Genomic DNA, 23201 nt, shown 5'->3' on the forward strand with positions numbered 1-23201 from the left:
ATTCCTTCTTCGTTCCCCTCTTCTCGCAGAGAAGTTGCTTCTCCTGTTTCGCCGCGGGAGCGTCGGCCGGCGGGTTGAACCCAGGGGTGGAGGTCAGGGTGCTCTGTTTGCTCGTTTTGGTCTGTGATTGACTTCCCTTGCGTCCTCTTATGTACAGATTTTCCCTCTATTTCTTAGCTCTTGTTATCTTGCTGTCTCAGGCTGGATTCGCTAGGGTTCCTTTGCTCTTGAACGAGCGGTTGGCGACAGTGATACTCGATTCCGTGGCGGATTTTGTGTTTGCTTGTAAGAGTTTTTCTTTGTATGGCGTGCTTCGTTTCTGAAATAGGTCAGAGCCCTAATTTTTGTTCATGTGTCTTGCAGATCTGGTTCGGCAGATTTTAGGTCTGTAGATCTCAATGGGTATATCATCCAGTCCGGACAAGTTGAATGCATGTGATTTTCCCTGTAATTTGGATGATGTTTTAACAGATTTGGTTTTTAGGTTGTATAGGTGTGGTCGTATCGACTTTACAAGTTGTATGTATTTTGATAGCTGTTAAATTTGCCCTGGATTGTGTGGTGTGTATAGTTTTGGCGGTTGATGTGACCTGCAGACAGGTTGTAGTACTGATCACCATCTGTAGTTTGAACTGTTGTCCTGGCATTTGAATAGGTTGTAGTAGTCAGTGAAGAACTGGTATGATGTTGAAAGAGTTTTCATTCTGAAGTTTGTTGTGCTAGTGGTGGGTTCATATTGTTTTATTGGGTGCACTTGTAGTGTTCATATAGTTGAACTGATTGCTTGTTCATGTACTTTTTTGCTAATTATGATGTTGTTGCAGATGTTGGAGTGCCGGTGCCTCCTGATTCTGAAAAATCAGAATGCTTTTAAGATCTTGTGAATGTTATTTTTGAGACACCAAATCCGCTAGAAGAACTTGCGGATGTTGCTGGTGTTTCCCTTATATTTTCTTTTTTTATCAGCCTTGAATACATAAATATGCTTAGCTACATCAGTTGTTCCTTTTGTTTGTGTCTGATGCTATGCGCTTTATTTATCTTGTCTTTGCAATGTTAATTTTGTTTTGATTTTATATGTGTGTGCTTATGTTTGTTGGTTTATGCAGTTAATGACAGCCATGGTGCTCCTAAGGACATTGCTGATGTTGTCAAAGATATTAATGATGGAATGTATTCTCTTAACATTGATGATGTTGATGGCAGCTTGCAGTTGTCTGTTACTCAGTCACAGAGTGTTGATGGCACTGAGCCTGTTACTCAGGCTGAGGATGTTCCTATGCAGTTACAGCTCGAGGATGAAAGGATAAGAAAGAAGAAGTGTGATTTCCAGAGGAGAAAGGAGTTGGAACAGCGTCAAAAGGCTGCCTGTGTTCAACGAAGTGATCGGGATGTTGCTCAAGCTCCTGAAGGTGTAGGTGATGAAGGTGGTGACGCGGCCTTTTCAACTGTTGATGCTGGATCTCATGGAAGTGACATGCCTGTGAAGACAAACCTGATGCAAACTCGTTTGACGCAAGTGTTTACTCGTGATGTAGTTAATGAGAAGAAAGTTGTTTTGAAGAGGAAGATGTTAGATCGAAATCCTGATGGCACACAGAGGCGTAGCCCACATGTGAAAGCTGGTTCCCAACCTGGTAATAGCAAAGCTGATGGGGATAGTGTTGCTGTGAAGATTGGTCCAAGCAAACTTGGTGGCTCCCCTGTTCGTCGTAGTCCATGGGTTTTGACAAATAAGAAGCCTTCTTCGCCTCCACTTCGAGAGCGCTCTTTGTTGAAAGAAAATAATAAGCGTAAAGTTCATCCTGCAAAGGTGAACAAAGGTGTGAAGAAGCGTGCTCGTGTCGAAGCTGAAGATGTTGTATCTGAAGAAGATGATATCGAAGTTGATTCTGAAGATGAATTTGCAGTGGTACGTCTTTTGTACTGTATGTGACTAACTAGTTGTACTTGCAATGATTTTATTGTGTCTGGGCTGGTATGCTGGCCAGGCGAGGCTGGTCATTGTTTGCATCAATCGAGGGTGGTACTGATGTTGTTTCAATAGTTGAACTTGTGCAATCTTTTATTTTTTCTATTTGCCTTCATATGCTTGTTTTGTTTTCTATATTCATTTATTTAAGGTGTGGCTTCTTTATTTTCATTTACAGCCTGTTAGCGTTATGAGTCCGGTCAAGCCGGTGGGAGGCAATGCCGGAAAAGTTGCCTTGGACGAAGGTGACCAACGGAAATTGAACTTAACTGTGCGATGTTCGTTGGGAGAGGTTGAAGCTTGTGCTAAATTGCTTGAGACTCGGCATGTGGCTAGGGTTCATGCAGCTAGTTTTGGTTCTATCTTCAATTGGAGGGTGAAGTCTAACATTTCCCGCCCTCTGATGGGAGTTTTGTACCTGAGGATAGATCCTGATACGATGACTCTTGACATGGGTGAGGCCAATAAGAAGCTTCGCGTCACTAGCGATGGTATACATCAATTATTTGGGTTCCCTCGTGGTGGTCGTTCTCCGCCAAGGCCGTCAGAGGATGGATATGACGACGCTCTGATGAAGTTAAGAACAGAGCTTGACATTAGCAGGGACAAAGATATCAAGACAAAGGATTTGAGGAATAAGCTCAAGGTGCTCGTCAAGGATCCTAGCAAAGATGATCTTGCTCTGAAAGTGTTCTTCATTATTGTGTTTATGAAGGTTGTGTTGCCTGGTGCCGCCCCGCGTGTTTCCAGAGAGGCAGCGTTTGAGGGTCTCGTCTTTGAGGACATGGCTAATATGGATTATTGTCAGCTGATGGTTGATGAGCTTAGAAGGGCTGTTGTCAGGTACCAAGATGGTGTTACCCTTGGGAAGGCAATCACAGGCTGTGCTATAGGGCCTGTACTAATGTACCTTGACTGCCTTATCTGTGGCAAGACTGCGGAGCCTGACATGCGAGTCCCCCACATATGTTTCATGGATCCTGTCAAGCTTTCTGATCTGGTTGATGCAGATTTGATAAAAAAGGCAATGCAGATCCAAAGACTTGGGTGTTTGGGAAGCTTCCAGTGAGTTTTATTTCTTTCGTGTCTTGCAGACCTTTTTTTATTTAGGTATAGCTATTTTTGCTGGAGTGAACATGTGTCCGGCAGAGTTACCTGTTTAGTTTTTGTCATTTCTTAAGCCCTGTGAGGTTTAGGTACGATTTTTAGTACTGTTGTTTCATGTGTGGTTGAACTGAATATCTTTGTTCAACTGTCCTGTTGGTAAATACTAGCAAATTGGCACTGAAAGTTAAAGATTGATAGTGCTGTTGATTTAAATATGTTAATATCATGTTTTATTTTTCCCTGTGTGTTGCATTGATTAATTAACTCTTTTTCCCCTTGTTTGTAGTGGAAAACTCAAGAGGAGGTTGTTTTTTTCTGACAGTATAAACGGCCAGTCCTGGAGATGTCGTCGTCTCAGGTTCCCAAGTCTTCATCTCTGCACGATGAGTTGAGAGATGGCCGTGGTGTTGAGGGTGCTGGTTATGTTCCCCCTGGCCCTAGTAATTCTAGTACTTCACAGAGGCAGGGTTTTGGTATTGATGTTGCTGTTCTGCGTTGGAGCGCGCTGAGCATATTTTAAGTAATGTGTGTTCTGAGCTGCAAAAGGTCCCAACGACTGTTGAGCGTCTGAGCTGTATCAATGGTATCCTTCCCGAAGGTCATCAATTTAACGCTGAGGAAGCAGTGGACTATATTGAGATGGAGAGAATTTTTATTGGTGATATGCGTGACGGTGCTGCTGATCTAGTTTAGAGCTTGGTTCGTCTGTTGAACAACATGAAGCGTTTCAAAACTATGCAAGACTCTCGCTGCAAGCCATATGAAGAAAGTGCAAAAGTTGTTATCAGGCAGATTGAGCAGGATGAGGCTGCTGCCACCGACAGCAGGGCTGGTGATGGTACCGAGGCTAATGTTTCTGATCACGAAACGAATGATGTTGGCTTGGAGCGCCCTGTTGTTGATGTGAGTCAGTCCTCGGTGTTTGCAATTTTTACTATGTTGTTCTGTTGTCAGTATTGTAGTTGAACTTTCTCATCTTCATCTTTTTATTAATTTTTCTTCCATGCAGATTGAGCAAGATGAGGCTGCTGCCACCGACAGCAGGGCTGATGATGGTATTGAGGCTAATGTTTCTGATCACCATACAAACATTGTTGGCTTGGAGCACCCTGTTGTTGATGTGAGCCAGTCCTCGGTGTTTGTATGTTTTTACTATGTTGTTCTACTGTCAGTATTGTAGTTGAACTTCCTGATCTTCCATCTGTTTATTAATTTTTCCTTTTCATGCAGGAGATCAGTCATAATGTTGAAGCTGCTGTTGACCGTGGAGTTAATGATCCATCTACTGATAAGTGCAAGGTTATTTTTATTTTTAATGTGTTTATTCATATTTCTTGAATTTTCATGCGCACCAATGTGCCTTGCTTGTTCATTTTTCTATTCCACACCGTTAAGAGTTTTGCAGGTGATACCTACCTTTTTTGTTACTGTGGTTTAATTCCTTATGTTTATTGTTGCTAATAATAGCATTGTTTTTTTGCTTCATTACATATGAAATCAAGGTCCTGTTGTTGGCGACGAGCCTTGTTCACCCGTTGGTGATGTTGCTTTGAATGTTAGCTGCAGCAAGATCGATGATGTTGCTGTGAATGCTTCTAAGGTTTGTTTTTGTGTGCACCTCTTGCTAGCTTATTTTTGATTGTTAGTTTTGCTCATATTATTCACTTTTTCTGAATTTTTATTTCTTCAGATGACTGATGTTGAGCGTGAGGCTGTCGTTATTGGTGGAGTCGATGCTCGTGGTGTTCCATTGAGTAGTGGGCGCGATGTTGGTACCAAAGTTGCTGATGAGGATGTTGGTGCTGCTAGCATACTTGATGCCAAATCGTCTGGTGTTGGTATTGCTGGGAATGAAAATGTTCCTGATTGTGAAGATTTCCCGCCGGAGAATTTCCCGCCTGGAGGTCTTGATTACGGTGATGCATTGCAAGATGCTTCTAGCATGGAGGAGGTGCCATCCGAGGATGATGATTTACTTCTGTCGATTTCTTCTGGCCCCTTGACGCAGGAGGCGCTCGTGTCGTCCCAGGATTTTCTTTCTACAGACCCTGAAAGCGCAGCGATATTGGTGTCCTCTCAAGATGTCCCATCATCAGACCCTAAAACTGGAGGCATATTGGTCTCATCACAGGAACTACCGTCGTCGTCAAACACTGATAGTGCAGGTAAGGACTTCTAAATGAGGCATACTTCTCAATTTTGGCATTTTGGACATGTTCACTTGTAGTGCTTGAACTTATTATTTTTCTTCTTTTTCTGCAAGCAGAAAGTGGTAATGTTGTTAAGGTTGATATGTTTTTCCTCGCTGTTACGAGGTTGCGCATGAACCGTATGAAATGGTTAGTTTGGGATTTTACCCGTACCATTTTTGTCTCTTTTTCTTTCTCTCATATGATTATTGTTGTTGTTGAAGTAGTTTTAATTCATGTAATCTTTTGTCTTTTTCTAGTCACAAGCCGATGTTTCAAAATAAAGAATGTGATGCCAGTGTTGGTTCTATTGCTAAAGCGTTTGTCCCCACTGGCATGCTCAACTCAGACAGTGCTGACGTTGTTCTATATTCTCTACGTGAGAAGTACCGAGACACTGACAAGTTGATAGTTCCCAGATGGGTGACGGTTAGTATTTTGCTTTGTAGATAGGATGATAACTTGTTCTGCCAATTTTCTAACTGTTGTTGTTCTTTTTTTACAACAAACCAAGATCCGTGATGGAAATATTGATTCCAATGTGCTAAATTGGTTCACGAGATCGGGTGCTGATGGTTTTGACCAAGTAGGTGAACTTGAACCTTTTGTACTCATGAACTAGAACTGTCCTGTTTTCTTGCAAGTTTGGGAGGTGGGGGGATGAACTTGAGTAGCCTGCTTTTAGCTCTGCACTTATGAATGACGTGTGCTTCTTTTTTTGAAGCTGAACTTATTGTCGCAAGGAAATTGAACTGATATGTTTGTTGCAATTTTAACTTGAGTAGCATATATTTTTTGTAGTGTTTTGCTTACTCAATTGGAACTTATGATTATCTTATTTTTGTTTGTACTTCTGAATTTCAATTTCCTTCTTTTATTTTATTGTTTGGAGGCTGAATTTTTTGTTTCATTATGATTTGTTAAATTCATTTTTCCTCTGCGATTTTTTTGTCAGCTTCTCTTCCCGACTTTTGATCCGCCATCCTTTGTGGCTACCATGAAGCCTAGCGAAGAATCTGGGCATTGGTGCTTGATTGTTATGAATTTGAGGTTCTGTCGTTTTGAGTGTCTTGATTCACTGCGCGATGAAACCTGGAGTGATGCAGTTAGATTCTTAAGGACTATGATAGATAACATAAAGAAGCTTTGGAGGGAGTCCAGCGTAGACAGGGCCAAACCGTTCTCGCCGGTGCATATTGATGGTTTCTCTTGCGAGTTTGTGCGGGTGCCGCAATAGAAAAACACGTGAGTATCCGTTTTTAATGAGTTTTTGTTAGTTGTTTTTGTTGCTAGGAGGGTGGTGTTCCTGTATTGTCGGATTTGTGATGTACCCATTTGTTTTTTCTTATGATTGTGGATTCTTTATGCTACAAAGCTGCAAGACCTATCATTGCCGGGAGGATGGTGTGATTGAAATGTTGGATTACAGCCACGAAGACATTCTTGACAAGATTGATGGCATGGGAAGAGTCACCAGGAGCGCTGCTACTGCCAAGGGTTTATCCCCACTTGCTGGAATAGTGGCCCGTAGAGCTGGTTGTGCTAGGAAGGATCCTGCTATGAATTCTGGCAATGTTACAAGCACGAAGCGTGCACCCAGAGCTCCTATATAGTTTTGCTCCCCTGTGCAGCAGCTTCACCCTCATAAATTACCTCACCTGGACAAGGCTCGCAAGTTGTATAATCTGTTGCTTAGCGATGACGCATGTGAGAAGTATGCCGAGTGAGTATCTCTCATTACGTTTCCTCTTCTGTTCCTCTGTTGTTTGTAACTGCTAGATAAATATGACCTGAACTGTTACTTTTTATACAACTTGGACTGCTATGAATGCCTTATCTTGCTTCCCCTGCTTTTTTGTTCTTGTGTGTGCTGCAGGAATGCATTCTCAATGATACCTCAGCCTGGTGATAACGTTACTAGCTTCACTGGGAAACGCATCTGGGAAGTTTTTGCACCTGGGCAAATGATGGAGGGTGATGTAATGGACTTCCTCATTGATGATTGGAAGAAAGATCCCGATAGAAATGTTGATTTTGCGTCTGGGAAAAGGGTATTGCTGAGTCCATATTTCATCACGGTAATCAATCACATCGTTTGTTTCTCTTAAACAAGACTGCCTATTGTTTTACGAGTTTTAATAATACTTTGCTTGTTGATCCTTTCCCCCTGTCTATTTTTTTCTGGGCTTTTTGCAGGTTGTGCTTGACTATACGTTTTACGGTGCTGAAAATAAAGTGTTCAATGTGGAGAGTGCAGCGAGAGATTTCAAGAGCTATGTCAAAGAAAAGGAAGACTTGCTCACTGCCGACCTTGTGAGTTCTACTAGCTGATTTCTGGTTTTAATTGTTTGTTGTCATGCTGTTTTTTATTTTGAATATTTAACATCTCTTATTTTGGTCATTTGTTTTTAGATCATGATGCCTCTATTCAAGCCTATGGTTTTATCAAAGGATAAGAAAGTGAACCACTTTTCCTTATATGTCATGAATCGGTACCGAAGTAGCATCGACATCCTTGACTCTTTACCTTATCCGAAGAACCATCATCCTTCAAAGAACACCTATCATAAAGACTGCGAGAAGATTGTGAGTGACATTTATTATCTGCACTGGATTAATTTTTCCGCGTCTTTGTTTCTGCTTTTCTGGGACCTGAAAATGTGTGGTTTCTTTTCTTTTTTTACAGATCTCCAGGATGGTCCAAGTAATGAAGGCTTTTTATGGTGATGCTCAGTACAATGCGAGCAAGCAACCCAAATGGGAGCTTTTTGCAAAGAAACCAACATTTGTGAAGGTTCCACTTCAAGGGACGAATGAATGTGGCCATTATACTCTGAAGTATGCGGAATGCTATGATGGTGAAAAGATCGTTGGGAACATTCGAGATAATGATGTGGGTTGTAGTTGAGCTTTTCACTTTTCTATGTTTGGCTTATTGTGTATTCTTCTTTTAAATGTGTCATGATTTTTAATAATTTGTTTTAATGTTTTGCAGCCTCGTATTGTTGATTGGAATGCTGAGGATCTGTATAGAGTTGTGTTCAACCGGAATAACCAGCTTCTGGTGACGGAGCTTCCCAAGGAGTTTCAGCCTTTGGCTCTTGGTGCATAGAAGAAATGGTCATCATTTGCGTAGTGAAATGGATAGTTGTGTGATATATCTCTTGAAAGCATTGTAGGCTTTGATTGTAGTGTTTGGATGTCTAGTCAAGTACTATGCAATTACTGGTATATTTTGTGTTGTGTTTAAGTGTGGCACAATGTTTAACAATCTTTTTTTCCATGATGATAGTGTGGTCGAATATCTGTTTTCACTTGTGTATGATTCATTGGGAATTCGTTTTGGTTAAGTTCTATTTTCTTGTACTGAAGTCTTGTAAACTAGTTGAATTGAAAACACCTTTTCCCAAGTTCATTACGAGTTGTTACTGGAAAAGTGAGATTTATTTGGTTTTCATCTATCCCAACCTAGGTTGGACCTTTATAGTTTCTGTACCCTCTTTTCTTGTACTTATAGTATAGTTATGTTAGCACTGAATTGTAATGTCGTTAAGCATAAGGCTTTTAATATTTGGTGTCACGATAGCACTTATGGATCTAGCGTGAGTGGAGTGACGCTTCCTTGTTATGTAGAACTGATTTCATATAATGTATTAGAACTGAAGTTTTTTTTGGGATTGAAATTATTTACGACCAAGTTGCTACGTGATCTCTAGGCAGATTTTATTCAAGTATAAGAAATTTAGCAAGATTTGAGAGCCAAATTTTTGTTTGAACTTCTTGAATTTTAGTAGTTGAACTTCACAGTAAAATTTAAAGCACTGGTTTAAATTAGCTACATTTAACAGACAGCCGTATAAAGTTCATACTGACTTCACTAGTCAATGTGGGCTGATGCTTCTGTTGTTTGTATTTTGTTATTTTTTGTCCTTGGTTGAACTGTAATCTATTTGGTTGAGTCTTGGCCATCTTTCTCAAGGCATTAATTGGTATCATCATAGCACTTACCGAATAAACTAAGTTGTACTGAGATTTCAATTGTGCTGGTACTTTGATCATTTTTATTTTCTTGTGTTGTTTGAAGCTAGTGCCTCACTGGTCAATGTGAGCTGATGCTTCTGTTTTCTTTCTTGTGATTTTTCTCCTTGGTCGAACTGATATCTTTTTGATTTATTTTTGGCCTTCTTTTTTCTAGTCTATGGTTCTTCTCAAGGCAATTTTGGTATGATCATAGTACTTGCCTTACAGACTAAGTTGTACTGACATTTCAGTTGTACTATTACTGTTATTCTTTAGTGTGTCAATGTTTTATGGAATGTGAACTGAAGCTTCCCGTTCCTTTTTATATTTTGTAGAATGAATGTACCGTTTGTTCAAGTGTACCAGAACTCTCAGTCCTAGCATGCTAGTGACTGGGAAATACGTACTGATTGTTCTTTGCTTTTCCTGTTGCAGTACTCAATAAATTTCTAACTACTATTAGCACGATGCTGTTAGTAGTGAATGTTGTCCTCGGCTGAAACTTAGCCTTTTTAGTGTTCTTCTGAAACTAAAAACTGATTTCTTAGTGTGATAGTACTACCGTAAATGTCTAAGCTGTACTGAGCGTCCAATTCTACTATTTGCTATTGTCCTTAGTTAGTCTGCCACTATTTTTGTTTTTTTTGTGAAATATGCATGTGTGATTTTTGTTTCTGCATGACTAGTTTCAACTTCAACCTACTTCAACTTCAAATGATGGATGAACAAAATAGGAAGCTAGCAAACTTGTTGAACGACATAAGCAAATGATGTACATGATAGACATAGGAAAACTTGTTCAAACCCTGACAGACATAACATAAGGTAGCTGGTTCAACATAACGAAAGCAAACTACAAATCTGAAACAACAATATTAAGGACAGGCAGAAGTGCAAGCAACACGAATGCAAACTTTCATGCATCTTCATCCAGCGAATTTGCAGTGGTAGTAGGGGTCAGCCTCCTGCTCTTTTGAAATATCCCAACCTGTCACAATGTTGTAGATTGTCTTCCATGACTTGTACGTGGCGTACGCATCTATTCCTGCGTACGTGATGAGGTTGTCTGGCAGCGGGCTGGTCCCCCACAGTTTGTGTTCTCCCTTGTCCATCTTCTTCTTCATGCCGCTGTAGAATGGGTGGATTACGCCGTCCGCAACATCGGCCAAGGAGTCATAGTATTTGCTGGTCTTTGGATCTTTCCACTTGCGCTGCATGTCAATGAAGTTGTTGGGGTTGATCTCCAAACCAGACTTGTTCAGCATCCGCTTGTCACCTCCAATGCTAAAACCGACAAATGTGTACAATTTCTCCTCCTGCAGGAAGTCTTTGAGGCCCTTGGGCCTGCAAGGGGGGAGACACACATTTAAAGATTAGTCTTCTTTTTTGAAGATTTAATTCTTCTGCTTTTTTGGTTTTGAAAGTGATAATCCATGAGGTAGATGCTTATATAGTATAAGTCATGGATGAATGTAGTCCAGAAACTAGTACACAAAATCCTGAAATTAAATTCAACTACACCATGTTATTTTTCTTTTTTGCTATCTTCAGTGCTTCACCAAATGCTTCACCAAATTCAAGAATCATTTTACCAGATTCAATGATATATGTGCTGCTTGATTCAAGTTTAGTTTTCTTTTTTGTTGAATAAAAGACCTATACCAGTGCTTGATACATCTTTGTGCATCAATTCTATATCAAGTTCAGAAATTAATTTGAGAAACATGTGCATAAAGATATGGACCTATACCACTTCACCAAACATCTTTTAATACATCAATTATATAAACTATACTAGTGCATCAAGATCAGAATCTATGCTAGCACATCAAGTTCAGAAATTAATTTGGTGCATCAAGTTCAGAATTGTATAAACATTTTTTTCAGATGCTAATCTGGTGAAACAATCTACTTCACAGTTTCAGAAATGCATGTAACTTGAGAAACATGTACTCGTGCATCCACTTCACAAACTATAGTAGTTCATCTAGTTGGGAAACTAGTTTAATGAAGTTTTTAGTGAGTAGTACTAGTACAACAGATGAATGAAGAGTAGTATGGGTTACCATTTTGTGGCTGCTGCGATGTGGTACACCAAGCAGAGTTCCTCGATGCACAGCTGCAGGACTGCCGCCATCTGTGGAGGTTCATCGTCACTGGTGAACTCCACATCAACTCCGATGAAGCTCGGATACAAGCCGCCGCCCTTCATCCCGAGCCTGCTCATCACCTCGTCGGCCTTGTCTGGTTCGCTAGTGCAGACGATCTCCAGCGTCTCTTTGCCGTGGAGCTCAACCGCTGTGAGGGTTCTCGTGTACTCGCGCTTCTCGCCAGGGACGTGAACGTCGACGAGGTTGCTGCTCTTGTCCAACAGCTCGCCATGATGCTTGGGGGACGGTTCCTCCGCCATCACCTTCCTGCGGCGATTGTGGGCTTGGGAGAGAGAAGTTTGTGGTTTGTGTGCAGTGGAGATTGAAGCGGCAATGGTGGTTTCTGGCAATGAGGCAGAGATGGAAGACAATGGGGTATTTTGCAGTGCGTCGACGGGGATGTGTGGGAGGCGGCTCGTCGGGGGCGTGGGTGTGGTGGTCGTGGGGGTCCCCGTTTGCAGTCCCTTGTGGCAACCGCTCAGTGGGTGGCGCGGGTGGTGGCCTAGAAAAAGCAACCGTCCAATTCAAATGGTTTTACTGCTGCACTGACTTGTCTTGTCAAGCTGTACTTATGACCTGCTAAATCCCACTTGCATGTCTCAGGGGTGGTGATGATGGCATTTTGGACTGTTTAGGTGACGTATGCTTTTGTGATGTTTTTCCGTGAGGATGTTAAGTATTGTTTTTCCACTGAAGTCTTATAGACTAGTTTATCTGAAAACATTTTTCAGTGCCCTGGGAGTTGTTGATCAAAACTGGTACTTATTGTTTTCATCTGTTCTTACCTAAGTTAGGCCTTTATAGTTTTTGTATTCTCATTTTAGTGCCCTTATGGTTTAGTGCTGTGTGAACTGAAATGTAATTTCATACAGCGTGCGGTTTTGAAATTTTGTGTCGTAGTGGTGTGAGTGGCGTGTCTGATCCTCCTTTTTTAGTACTGATGTCATATGTATGTTTGAACTGAGTTTTTTTTTGTTTTTTGGGTGATTTGGGGGATTGAGATTATTTTACGACCAGATCGTTCATTGAGGTGTGTACATATTTTATATAAATTAGAAATTTAGCAGAATAGACAAATAAATTCTATTTGAACTTCTTTTATTTTAGTAGTTGAACTTGTCAGATTTTATATAAATAAGAAATTTAGCATAATTGACAAACATTATATATTTGAACTTTTTGCATTTTAGTAGTTGAACTTGAGAGTAATATTTAATTTGATTTTTAAATTATGTACATTTAACAGATAGGCTATTAAGTTCTCTTCTTTTTAGAGGTTCATTGTTTTTGTATCATATTTTCTCCCTTTTTTTATCATCCGTGGTGCAGAGCTAAAATTATTTATATTTATATTTTCCGTATTCAAAGTTATTTTCTGCGAACTAGTATTTGAATTTATATATTTTCAGTTTTGAACATTTTTCTTGTAGTTTATATTTCTTTGCCTCGCCCTCTGGTTTGTTTAACTGGGCTTATTGGTGGGGTGTTTGTAAACGATGCAGGCTATTGGGCCGTTTTCCGGCCCACATAGCTCGTCCGCGCGGCTGTGCAGTGCGGCGTGCGCATGCACTCTGGGTTTAGTCCCACCTCGCTAGTCGAGGGGGCTCCGGACCTGTTTATAAGCGCAGCCAAGGCTCACTGGTCGAACTCCTCTGAATACTTACCTGAGCGCTTATACGCGGGGCTCGCTCTCTCTCTTGACCTGTGGGCCCTGATCGGTGGGCCCTGCGTTGTGCGAATTACTAGGGTTTCGCCTATGGGCTCGAGTTCAAGTATCTAGTAGCGTCAGGGCCTGCGCCTGACCTTGGGCGGTCAGTTTTTTCTTTTTTTGTTTGTTTGAATCTAGTACTTGACTCCACCAGTAACTTGGACTGAAACTTTTTGTTCTAGTTCTTGTCAGTTTTGTGTAAGTGTAATCAAAGATGTACTTGTGTGTAGACTAAGTTGTACTGATAGTCCATTCATAGTAGCGCTTACGGACTGATGCTTCTATGTACTTTTTATTGTAGTAAGTATGTACTGTCCGATCAAGTGTACTAGTACTGTCATTCTTAATCTTGAAGTGACCAACATAAGTGTGTGCTGATGCTTCTTAAATTTTTCTGTTTGTAGTACTTGTTAATTTTCTAGCAGCTACATATGAATGAGAACACTACATGAAGTACTAAGAATTTTTGCTTCAACTTTTGAAGTGTTGTTAAGCAACTCAAATTGTGCTGATTGATCTCAACGTTATGTTTTCTATACAATACTGAATCGAAACTAGACATGGAACAACGTTGTGTGATCAGTTGCATCATAACTAGTACTTTAGAGCAGCCAGAAAGTTCCATTCAGAAGCTACTTTTGAATTTGAAATGATGGATTAACAACATACGAAGCTACCAAACTTATATAATGAGATAAGCAAAACATTGTACTTGATGACATAAGTAAACTTGTTCAACCATGACAAGCACGACATAATCATACTGGTTCAACCCAACAAGAGCAAACTACTAATTTGAAACAACAAGATAAAATGCATGCACAAGCGAAAGGAAAACAAAGGCAGGCTCTGATGTATCTTCATCCCTAAAAGGGGCAATAGGGGTGGTCGTAGAAATTCGCAGCCTCTCGCTCTTTTGCAAATTCCGAACCATCTGTGATGTAGTCGATCATGCTCCATGACTTTTACGTCGTACGCATCTACTCCTGCGTACTCGATGAGGTTGTCTGGCAGCAGGCTGGTCCCCCACAGTTTGTAGTCTTCCTGGGTGTTGATGTTCTTCTTCATGCCTTTGTAGAATGGGTGGATGACACTGGCTGCAACATCAGTCAAGGAGTCGTACTCTTTTCCGGTGCATGGAACTCTCCACTTGCGCTGAATGTCGATGAACTTGTTGGGGTTGATCTCCAAACCGGACAACTTCAGCTTCTCTTTGTCGCTTTCAATGCTGAAACCGGCAAATGTGAACAACTTCTCATGCTGCAGCAACTCGTTCAGGCGCTTGGGCCTGTAAGGGGAGAGACATTTTTGAAAATTAGCATTACTTTGATGTTTGAATTATTCATTTTTGTTTTGTTTTACAAGCGATGAATCCATGAAGTAGATGTTTATGTAGCATAAATAATGGATGAATCTACTTCAAAAACTAGTAAACAAAGTTCTGAAATTAAATTAAGTACATCATGTTATTCTTGTTTTTGGATTATACATAGTTTCAGTCAATGTTGTATGTTCTGCTTTTGTACTAGTTTAGTTTACTTTTGTTGAATAGGATAACACATAAACAGTGCTTCACCAAGTCCTTAGTTTACTTTCTTACGAAAATAACATTAGATCAAATTCAGAAAATACTTCACTACATCAAGTTCAGAAACATCTTTTTAATACATCGAGTACATAAACTTCACTATTGGATCAAGTTCAGAAACTACACTAGTCGATCAACTTCAGAAATTAATCTTCCGCAAGATTTTCCAAATAGTAATCCAGTGCATCAGGCTCAAAAATACATTTATAGTGTATCTACTTGAGAAAATGCAGTAGTGCATCCACTTTTCACAAACCACACTAGTACACCTAGTTGGGAAACAAGTCTGATGAAATTTTCAGGATACAGTACTAATAAAATAGATAAACCAAACATGGAAAATGAGTAGTATGGCTCACCATTTTGTGGCCGCTGCGATGTGGTACACCAAGCAGAGGTCGTCGACGCACAACTGCAGGACTGGTGCCATCTAGGGAGGTTCATCTTCGTTGGTGTAGTGCACACCAACGCCGACGATCCTACGAAGCATGCCGCCAAGCTTCCTCCAGAGCCTGGAGATCACCTCGTCGGCCTTGTCTGGTTCGCTGGTGCAGACGATCTCCAGCGTCTCCTTGCCGAGGAGCTCAACCCCTGTGAGTGTTGTGGTGTACTCTCGCTTCTCGCCGGGGACGTGAACGTCGACGAGGTTGCTGCTCTTGTCCGACGGCTCACCTTGATGACATTTGGCGGACGGTTCCTCCGCCATCGCCCTCCTCCGGCGGCTGTGGGCTTGTGTGAGAGAAGTTTGTGGTTTGTGTGCAGTGGAGTTGGAAGCGGCAATGGTGGTTTGTGGGAATGAGGGAGAGATGGAAGAGAATGGGGTTTTTTGCAATGGTCGACGGGGATTTGTGGGAGGCAGTTCGTCAGGGGACGTGGGTGTAGTGGGTGTAGTGGCATGGGGTCGGCGTTTGCAGTCCCTTGTGGCAACCGCTCAGTGGGTGGCGCGGGTGGTGGCCTGGAAGAAGTAACCGTCCAAGTCAAATGGTTTTTACTGCTGCACTGACTAGTCTTGTCAAGCTGTACTTATGACCTGCTAAATCCCACTTGCACGTCTCAGGGGTGGTGATGACGGCATTTTACTGTCGCACTGATTCGTCTTGTCAAGCTGTACTTATCAGCTGCTTATCCCAGTTGCACGTGTCAGGGTTGGTGATGATGGAGGTCTGTACTCCTCTACTGTGGTACTTGGACTGGTGATTGAAGTGTAATTGAACTTACCAAATACCAGTGAGACTATGTGTGATGCTAATGTTTTTTAAAACATTTTTTGTATTTTTTAAAGGATTGTTTATATCAAGATAATCTCTGAATAGTTTTTTACAGATAAATTAGATTTTCGTCAGTATAAAATGTATTACATTCGCATTTTGTTTGAGGTAATTATTTTTATGTACTGATGGTCTTTCTGAATTGGGACTGGCAGAAGCAGACATAGCTTTGTTTTTTCAAAATGATGTTTTTTTGAGGTGTTCACGGGTGTGTTTGTTTTACTATGCCTTTGTACTGGCGACTGAGAATTATCAGTACTGATGTACTATAATAGTTTCAATTTTCCTTAACATTTTTTTGCTGAGTTACTGGTCGACAGTAGTGTTTTCGTCAGTACAAATGTATTTGTGACTGCATTCAAAAGGATTATCAAATGGTTTACATAATAATGTCACTGGTCCAGCGGGCACAAATCAGAAATTATATCAGTACTGATGTGTACTCTGCCTTTGTACTGACGACTGAGAACTATCAATACTGATGTACTATAAGAGTTTAAATTTTCCTTAACATATTTTTGCCGAGTTACTGGTCGACAGTAGCGTTTGCGTCAGATAAATCCAGATAAGTTTTTTCAAATGTATTTGTGACTGCATTCAAAAGGATTATCAAATGGTCTACATAATAATGTCACTGGTCCAGCGGGCACAAATCACAAATTACATCTTAACTATAGTACTGATCGAGAAATCGACGATAAAGCTAAATAAGTTTTGGTAACGACAGTGTTTCTGAAATGTTTCCTCATTGTGTGCCGAGGCAACTGAGACTACAAGCTTATTTTTTAGTTGACGCAGCAGCATAACCACTATGTATTGTTTAGTCTAGAGCTTCTCCTAACTGGCCCCGAATGTTGTGCCTTGTCGGCGCCCTTTCCTGGTTGAGCCTTGGCAGCTTCATCGCCAGTTTCAGTTTCCTCGTCCTCGACACTGTCATCTTCATTGTCTTCGTCTGATTGGTCATCATTCTCGTCAAACTCTTCTTCTTCATCGTCTTCATTTGATTTTTTGGAACTCTGCACCTTGCCCTGTGTCTGTTCAGCGCCACTGACGTCCTTGCCCACTTTGCATGTGTGGGCATTATGCCCGTCAGTTCCCCCACACTTGCGGCAAGTGTAGCTGTTACGTGTGTTGTCTCCATTGGTAGAAACCTGGGTGGCTCCAATTTGCTTGTGCTTGTTGACAGTGGCATCTGTGCGGAGTGGGCATGTGTGGTAGTTATGGTTGCTCACGACGTTGCAGAATCCGCATGCCCTTATCCCGAGAGGTTTGCCGTCCGGGCCAAATTCCACACGCTTGATGGGGCGTGGCGGCCTTTTGGCTGCTGCTTTCGCTGCTTGCATCTTGCTCTTCCTCCCCTTTGTGTTTGAGAATATGGGTGGTTTAATCACTCTTTCCTGCTGCTGCTGGTAGGATGTGCTATTGTCATGTCGTTCGCCTACAACACCATCAAGCTCATGATCTCGCATGTAAGCTTGTTGGTGCTCTTGAGTGTGCACATGGGCAAGCTCCGGTTGCTGCTGCTCCTCTTCCTCGTTGTCGAACGGGTCAATAGCTCCCAGATGATTCATCTCGGTTAACATTGTAGCAATATCCTTCTCAATGGCTTCATTGTCCGCCACACCTCCATTTTCAGCAGAATGCATGGCGTCGAGTTCTTGTTCAAGTTTGTCCATGACGACCCTGCACCTCGCCAGTTGCTCTTGGCTTCTCAAACTTTTTCTGTGCACCCTCATGTTGAGCGTCAGCAGTGAGCTTTCAATGCAGTATTGGGATGCCTTGTTTGACGCTACTGTCCTCAAGTCATTTCTGTCAAATGTTGGCTGGATGTTCGGGCGTTTGGTGTATCTCCTGAGGATGTATTTCGATGGAACGCTGGCAGCCTTAATTGTCCGGATCATGCACAGGACATGCACGCAGAAAGACCTGTATTGTTTTTGGAAGAGGTGCATGTTTTTTGTCATTTCATTCGAACAAAAACTTTGCAAATAAAGTAGTACAGTATGTAACATCTTTTTTTGTAGTCCTCACCTGTGTGGTCCCATAGCCTGCACTCGCACTCATATGTTTCTCCCACGGGGTCTGCAACCACCTGGAACTCGTGCTGAGCCCACACAGACAGTTTTTGCGGGTGGTTGTAGCGCACGAGGTACTTTGTGGGCTCTTCCGTCTCTGTCGCCGTGAAGAGTGTGCTCAGTTTTAGCCTATTTCTGATCTCGCTGTACACAACTTGTGAGTACAGCTTTGCCATCTGGGTGTCAAACCCATAGAAGGTCAGCGTGTTTTGTTCCTTCTGCACATGCAAGAATGATGACCATTTGTTAGTTTTCTCGCAGCAAAAACTTGTCTAACTAATAAAGTTTTACTTTAGTAAGCATGTTATTTTTTGTCTTACGACAAGTGATAGAGCTATACCCGGTTACCCATTGTCTCCTGGTTCTCTGTCTGCCTCCTGGTTTTGACGCAGGAGTTTACCTGGCTGACAAACCGGTGTAGGTTTGTTCTCTCACTTACGAAGTTCTTCTTGAGCACATAGTTCATGCTCTCACTTTGCTGTGTGGATGTCATTTTGGCGCAGAAAATTTCTTTGAAGTAGGCTGATATCCATCTCTCACGCTCGTTCCACATGCCCACCATCGTGGCATCATCGTGGAGGTTGTACTTATCCATGAGTCTTTTCCAAGCAGCCTCAAACTCAGTTGGCATGAGGGGCCAGTTGAGCATTGATGTGAATTCATCCTTAAAGTCTTCGTGCAGGTAGTACAGGTATGCGAGGTGTTCCCTGTACTTCTTCATAATGTGCCAGCGGCAAAGCTTGTGTACTGTGTTCTTCAAAGCATCTGCGATCGCCAAAGCCATTGCTGGGCACTGGTCTGGTAATGAGAAAAGAGACGTGGAGTGGTAAGCAGATGGTAGTGCATAATACCAATAGAACTGACACAACATTTTTACTGTGTTATTTTCCTTTTTTTGGATGGGGGGTGGTGGTTGGGGGTGGTTTTCGCGGTTGTACCTGTGAGGATGCATGTAGGAGCCTTCCCTCTCATGCACCTTAAAAATGTCTTGAACAACCACTTGAATGAATCTGCATCCTCATCTCTTATCAGGGCGAAACCAAAGAATGTAGTCTGTAAGTGGTTGTTAGTTCCGACAAACACCCCAAGTGGCATATGGTACTTGTTGGTCTTATATGTGGTGTCAAATGTTACGCAGTCACCAAAGTCCTGATAGGCCCCTCGGCAGCTTGCGTTTGCCCAGAATATGTTCTTAACTCTGTCGGACTCATCGAGTTGCATGTCACAGAAGAATTCCCTGTTTATAGCTTTCATCTCCCTAAAGAAGTTGACAGTCTTTAGGACATCGTCCACATCATCCATCCTTGAATTCTTTGCTTTCCTGTATATTAAAAGTTCATTCAAAAATGCATGTTGAACTGGCGTCAGGTCGTGCGTTGCGTAATATGTTTGTACTGACAGAGGAAAAAAGACGGAGGCGGTTTATGGGAGGAGAACAAGTTTGTACCTACAGGTTAATCAGGTCTTTGGCATTCATTTCGAGGAAGTAGCTACGAGGGTCATCACCGCCCAGAATGCTCATGATTTGCGCGTGTTCAATGCCTTTGAACTGCAGGTACTTGACATACTCCAAGATTGTTTTGTCAAAGTTTTTGTGGGAGTGCAAGAAGACAAGCATTTGCGGAGTGAGCTATAGCCTGTGGTTGTGTTCCCAGACTATCTCTTTTACGACAAATGTTCCATCCTTTTCCTTCTTCAGCCTCATTTTAGCCCCGCAGTTAGTCTTGGCTGTCGTTTTGTTTCGCTATCTATTTGCTTCAGACACCTTCGATTCATATACTCCATAGTATGTGCAATAAAGGTAGGCTCTGGTCTTAAACTTGGGGCCTTCCCTGACAGCAAAACCCGCGTGCTTCGCATAGACGTTGTAGAAGTTCTTTGCTTCTTCGAAAGTTTCATAACGCTTCTCTAGTCTTGGCAGAACGTAAGCTTCAATGTTAGGTGGCTGCACGCAACAGTGAGCAAACAAAAACGCAGTTATGAAAATGTTAGATGGGGTGGTCACAGTACCATGGTATGGACTGTGCTTGTATGTTTTTTTTCTATATGGATACTTACATATGTATAGCTCTGTGCTGCCTCCGATGTTTGCTGTTCACCCTGGTGTATGGGCGCGGGTGGTGTCACCCTTGGTACATGCAAGAATGCATCTCTTGGAGGGAGCAATGTTGACGAAGATCTCCGTCTCTCATTGTACGACCATCTCCCCTCAGATTCATTGTGAGGTTGCTCCTGTCTATATGGCTCATATCTTGTACTTTGGAACTTGCTAGAGTGGCCAAAATTTCTGTCTCTTTGGCCTGGTCTTCCCGTCGCAACCGCTTTTGCAGCAAGGATGATTGATGTTGACGGAGCGACTGGTGGAAGCCTTGTTGCAACCCATCCACGGCTTCCTGTCCTTGGCTTTCTGCATGCGCTAGGGAAGGAAAACATTTGTTGTTGGTGATATTGTTGGCCTTGTTGCAACCCAGCAGTGGCAAAGCTTGTATTCCCAGATATTCGTGTTTGCTGCATAGAAGAACCTGTCCATGCTTCTGATGATTCCGGTGTATCTTGAAATCTGCCTGTATTGTTGAAGTATCCAGGTGGTATTTCTGGTGTTACCCAACCAGGTGGTGCCCCATATCTGCTTGGCTCATCAAACGCTCGCTGCGTGTGCCGCCTTGCATGCTTCTGCAATGACATTCAACAGTTTTGGGATTGATCTTTTCTGCATTTTTCTCGTATACATGCTATGGGTAACATGTCATGCACTGAAGGCAATGTACAAGTTGAACTTGCATCGCTGGCCGTTATTTAAACGTTTTTCCCTATTTTGTATCTGGTTTCGTTTTCAGTCGAACAGTATAACCGTACATGTTCAACACTGATGTACTGATGTACTATTTTTTAGCACTGCTTGTAAACTGAACATTGAACTTCAGAGATGTATGGATATGCATATATATAAAACTAATGCATGTCTTCTCTTTTGTTCATCTATAACTTATGCAACTACACTAGAAGTACTCCTAGTTTATGTATCATTGAACTTACTGTGTAACATGTGTATTTTTTTTCAACAACATTCTTTCACTAGTTCAAACTGACGCAACTACACGGCATGTACTATTAGAAATAACATCATACAACTTGCAGTGGTAGCTGAACCTTATATAAAGCCTAGTAGCTCCTTGGACTGATGCATAAGTTTATGTTTTTTGGCTTTGAACTGAAGCTAGCATATTAGAGGTACTGACAATAACCTCGACATCCAAATTGTGCATCAAGTGGCAGGGGTGTAATGAACTGATCAAGCATTTGCAATGTACTATCAGGTTCTTCTCATAGCAGGACTGATGAACTGACACAAACGTGGGAAGCAGACATTACCTCCAGTGGACTGACTTCTTCTTCTTCCTCTCATGGGCGGCGTACGGGCATGTTCTTGGGAGGCGGCGCCATTGATGCAGCTCCTGCTTGTGGTGGACGTCTGGCGAAGAGGTCCGGGGAGGCAGCACCTTGCGGGGATCACTGCCCCAGAGAAGGAGCCCCGGCGACGGAGGGAGGCAGGAGGCGGGGATGACGGCCCCGTCGTTGGATCCGGCGACGGAGGGAGGCAGGAGACGGGGATGACGGCCCCGTCGATGGATTTGGAGACAGAGGGAGGCAGGAGATGGGGATCACGGCCCTGTCGATGGATCCGGCAACGGAGGGAGGCAGGAGACGGGGATCACGACCCTGTCGATGGATTCGGCGACGGAGGGAGGCAGGAGGCGGGGATGACGACCCCGTCGTTGGATCCAGCGATGGGGGCGGCGAATCCGTCGCCAGCCAGTCACGGTGCCGCGGGCTCCCTCGCTTCGGCTGCCGCCGTCGCTCGCTCGCCCACGACGGCTGCCTCCGGTGGAAGAAGGCGGGTTGGGTTCGGGCTGGGTCGGGTGGATTCTACGGTGGTCTGCGCGTCGCGCCTATATAGGGCGGGGGGGGGGGGGGGTAACAGAATAATATTCTGTTACCGATAACAGAATAGTCTAGCCCTATATATATATTTATATCCACTCGGATGTAGGTTTTCATAAAGCATTATTGTTGACATTACCCTTGAGGTAAAAGGTTGGGAGGCGAAACTATAAGCCCCTTTCTTTCTTTGTGTCCGATTGAAACTTTGTACCCATAAGTATCGCGTGAGTGTTAGCAATTGTGAAAGACTAAATGATAGTTGAGTATGTGGACTTGCTGAAAAGCTCTTATATTGACTCTTTCCGATATTATGATAAATTGCAATTGCTTCATTGACTGAGATCATAGTTTGTTAGTTTTCAATGAAGTTTCTGATTCATACTTTACCTTATGAATGAATTGTTACTTTAACATAAGAAATTATATGACAATATATGTTGCTGTTCTAAAGATGATCATGATGCCCTCATGTCCGTATTTTATTTTATCGACACCTCCATCTCTAAACATGTGGACATATTTTCCGATTTCGGCTTTCGCTTGAGGACAAGCGAGGTCTAAGCTTGGGGGAGTTGATACGTCCATTTTGCATCATGCTTTTACATTGATATTTATTGCATTATGGGCTGTTATTACACATCATATCACGATACTTATGCCTTTTCTCTCTTATTTTATAAGGTTTACATGAAGAAGGAGAATGCCGGCAGCTGGAATTCTGGACTCGAAAAGGAGCAAATATTCGAGACCTATTCTGCACAACTCCAAAAGTCCTGAAACTTCATAGAGCATGTTTTTGGAATATATAAAAAAATATTGGGCGAAGAAAATACCAGAGGGTGGCCACCAGCCAGCCACAAGGGTGGAGGGCGCGCCCCCCGTCCTTGTGGGTCCCCTGTCAGGCCTCTGACGCCCATCTTCTGCTATATGGTGTGTTTTGACCTGGAAAAAATCAAGAGGAAGCTTTCGGGTCGAAGTGCCACCGCCTCGAGGCGGAACCTGGGCAGAACCAATCTAGGGCTCCGGCGGAGCTGTTCTGCCGGGGAAACATCCCTCCGGGAGGGGGAAATCATCGCCATCGTCATCACCATCGATCCTCTCATCGAGAGGGGGTCAATCTCCATCAACATCTTCACCAGAACCATCTCCTCTCAAACCCTAGTTCATCTCTTGTATTTGATC

General features: G+C 42.5%; 2 protein-coding genes across 2 annotated transcripts; both read right to left on the minus strand.

The window, feature by feature from the left end:
* Positions 1-10214: 10214 nt before the first annotated feature.
* LOC141021675 (uncharacterized) lies at positions 10215-11698 on the minus strand. The gene is made up of 2 exons (XM_073497526.1): positions 11355-11698; positions 10215-10632 (listed from the first exon to the last, which is right to left on the minus strand). The coding sequence occupies exons 1-2, from the start codon at positions 11696-11698 to the stop codon at positions 10215-10217; spliced, it is 762 nt and encodes a 253-aa protein (XP_073353627.1).
* A 2308-nt stretch (positions 11699-14006) lies between these two features.
* Positions 14007-15164, minus strand: LOC109752325 (uncharacterized). Its single transcript, XM_020311219.1, has 3 exons — positions 15094-15164; positions 14116-14434; positions 14007-14012 (listed from the first exon to the last, which is right to left on the minus strand). Exons 1-3 carry the CDS (start codon positions 15162-15164, stop codon positions 14007-14009), a joined length of 396 nt encoding a protein of 131 aa, XP_020166808.1.
* Between the last annotated feature and the right edge of the window lie 8037 nt (positions 15165-23201).

Source organism: Aegilops tauschii, chromosome 4, assembly GCF_002575655.3.
Source record: "Aegilops tauschii subsp. strangulata cultivar AL8/78 chromosome 4, Aet v6.0, whole genome shotgun sequence".
Taxonomy (NCBI): Eukaryota; Viridiplantae; Streptophyta; class Magnoliopsida; order Poales; family Poaceae; genus Aegilops; species Aegilops tauschii.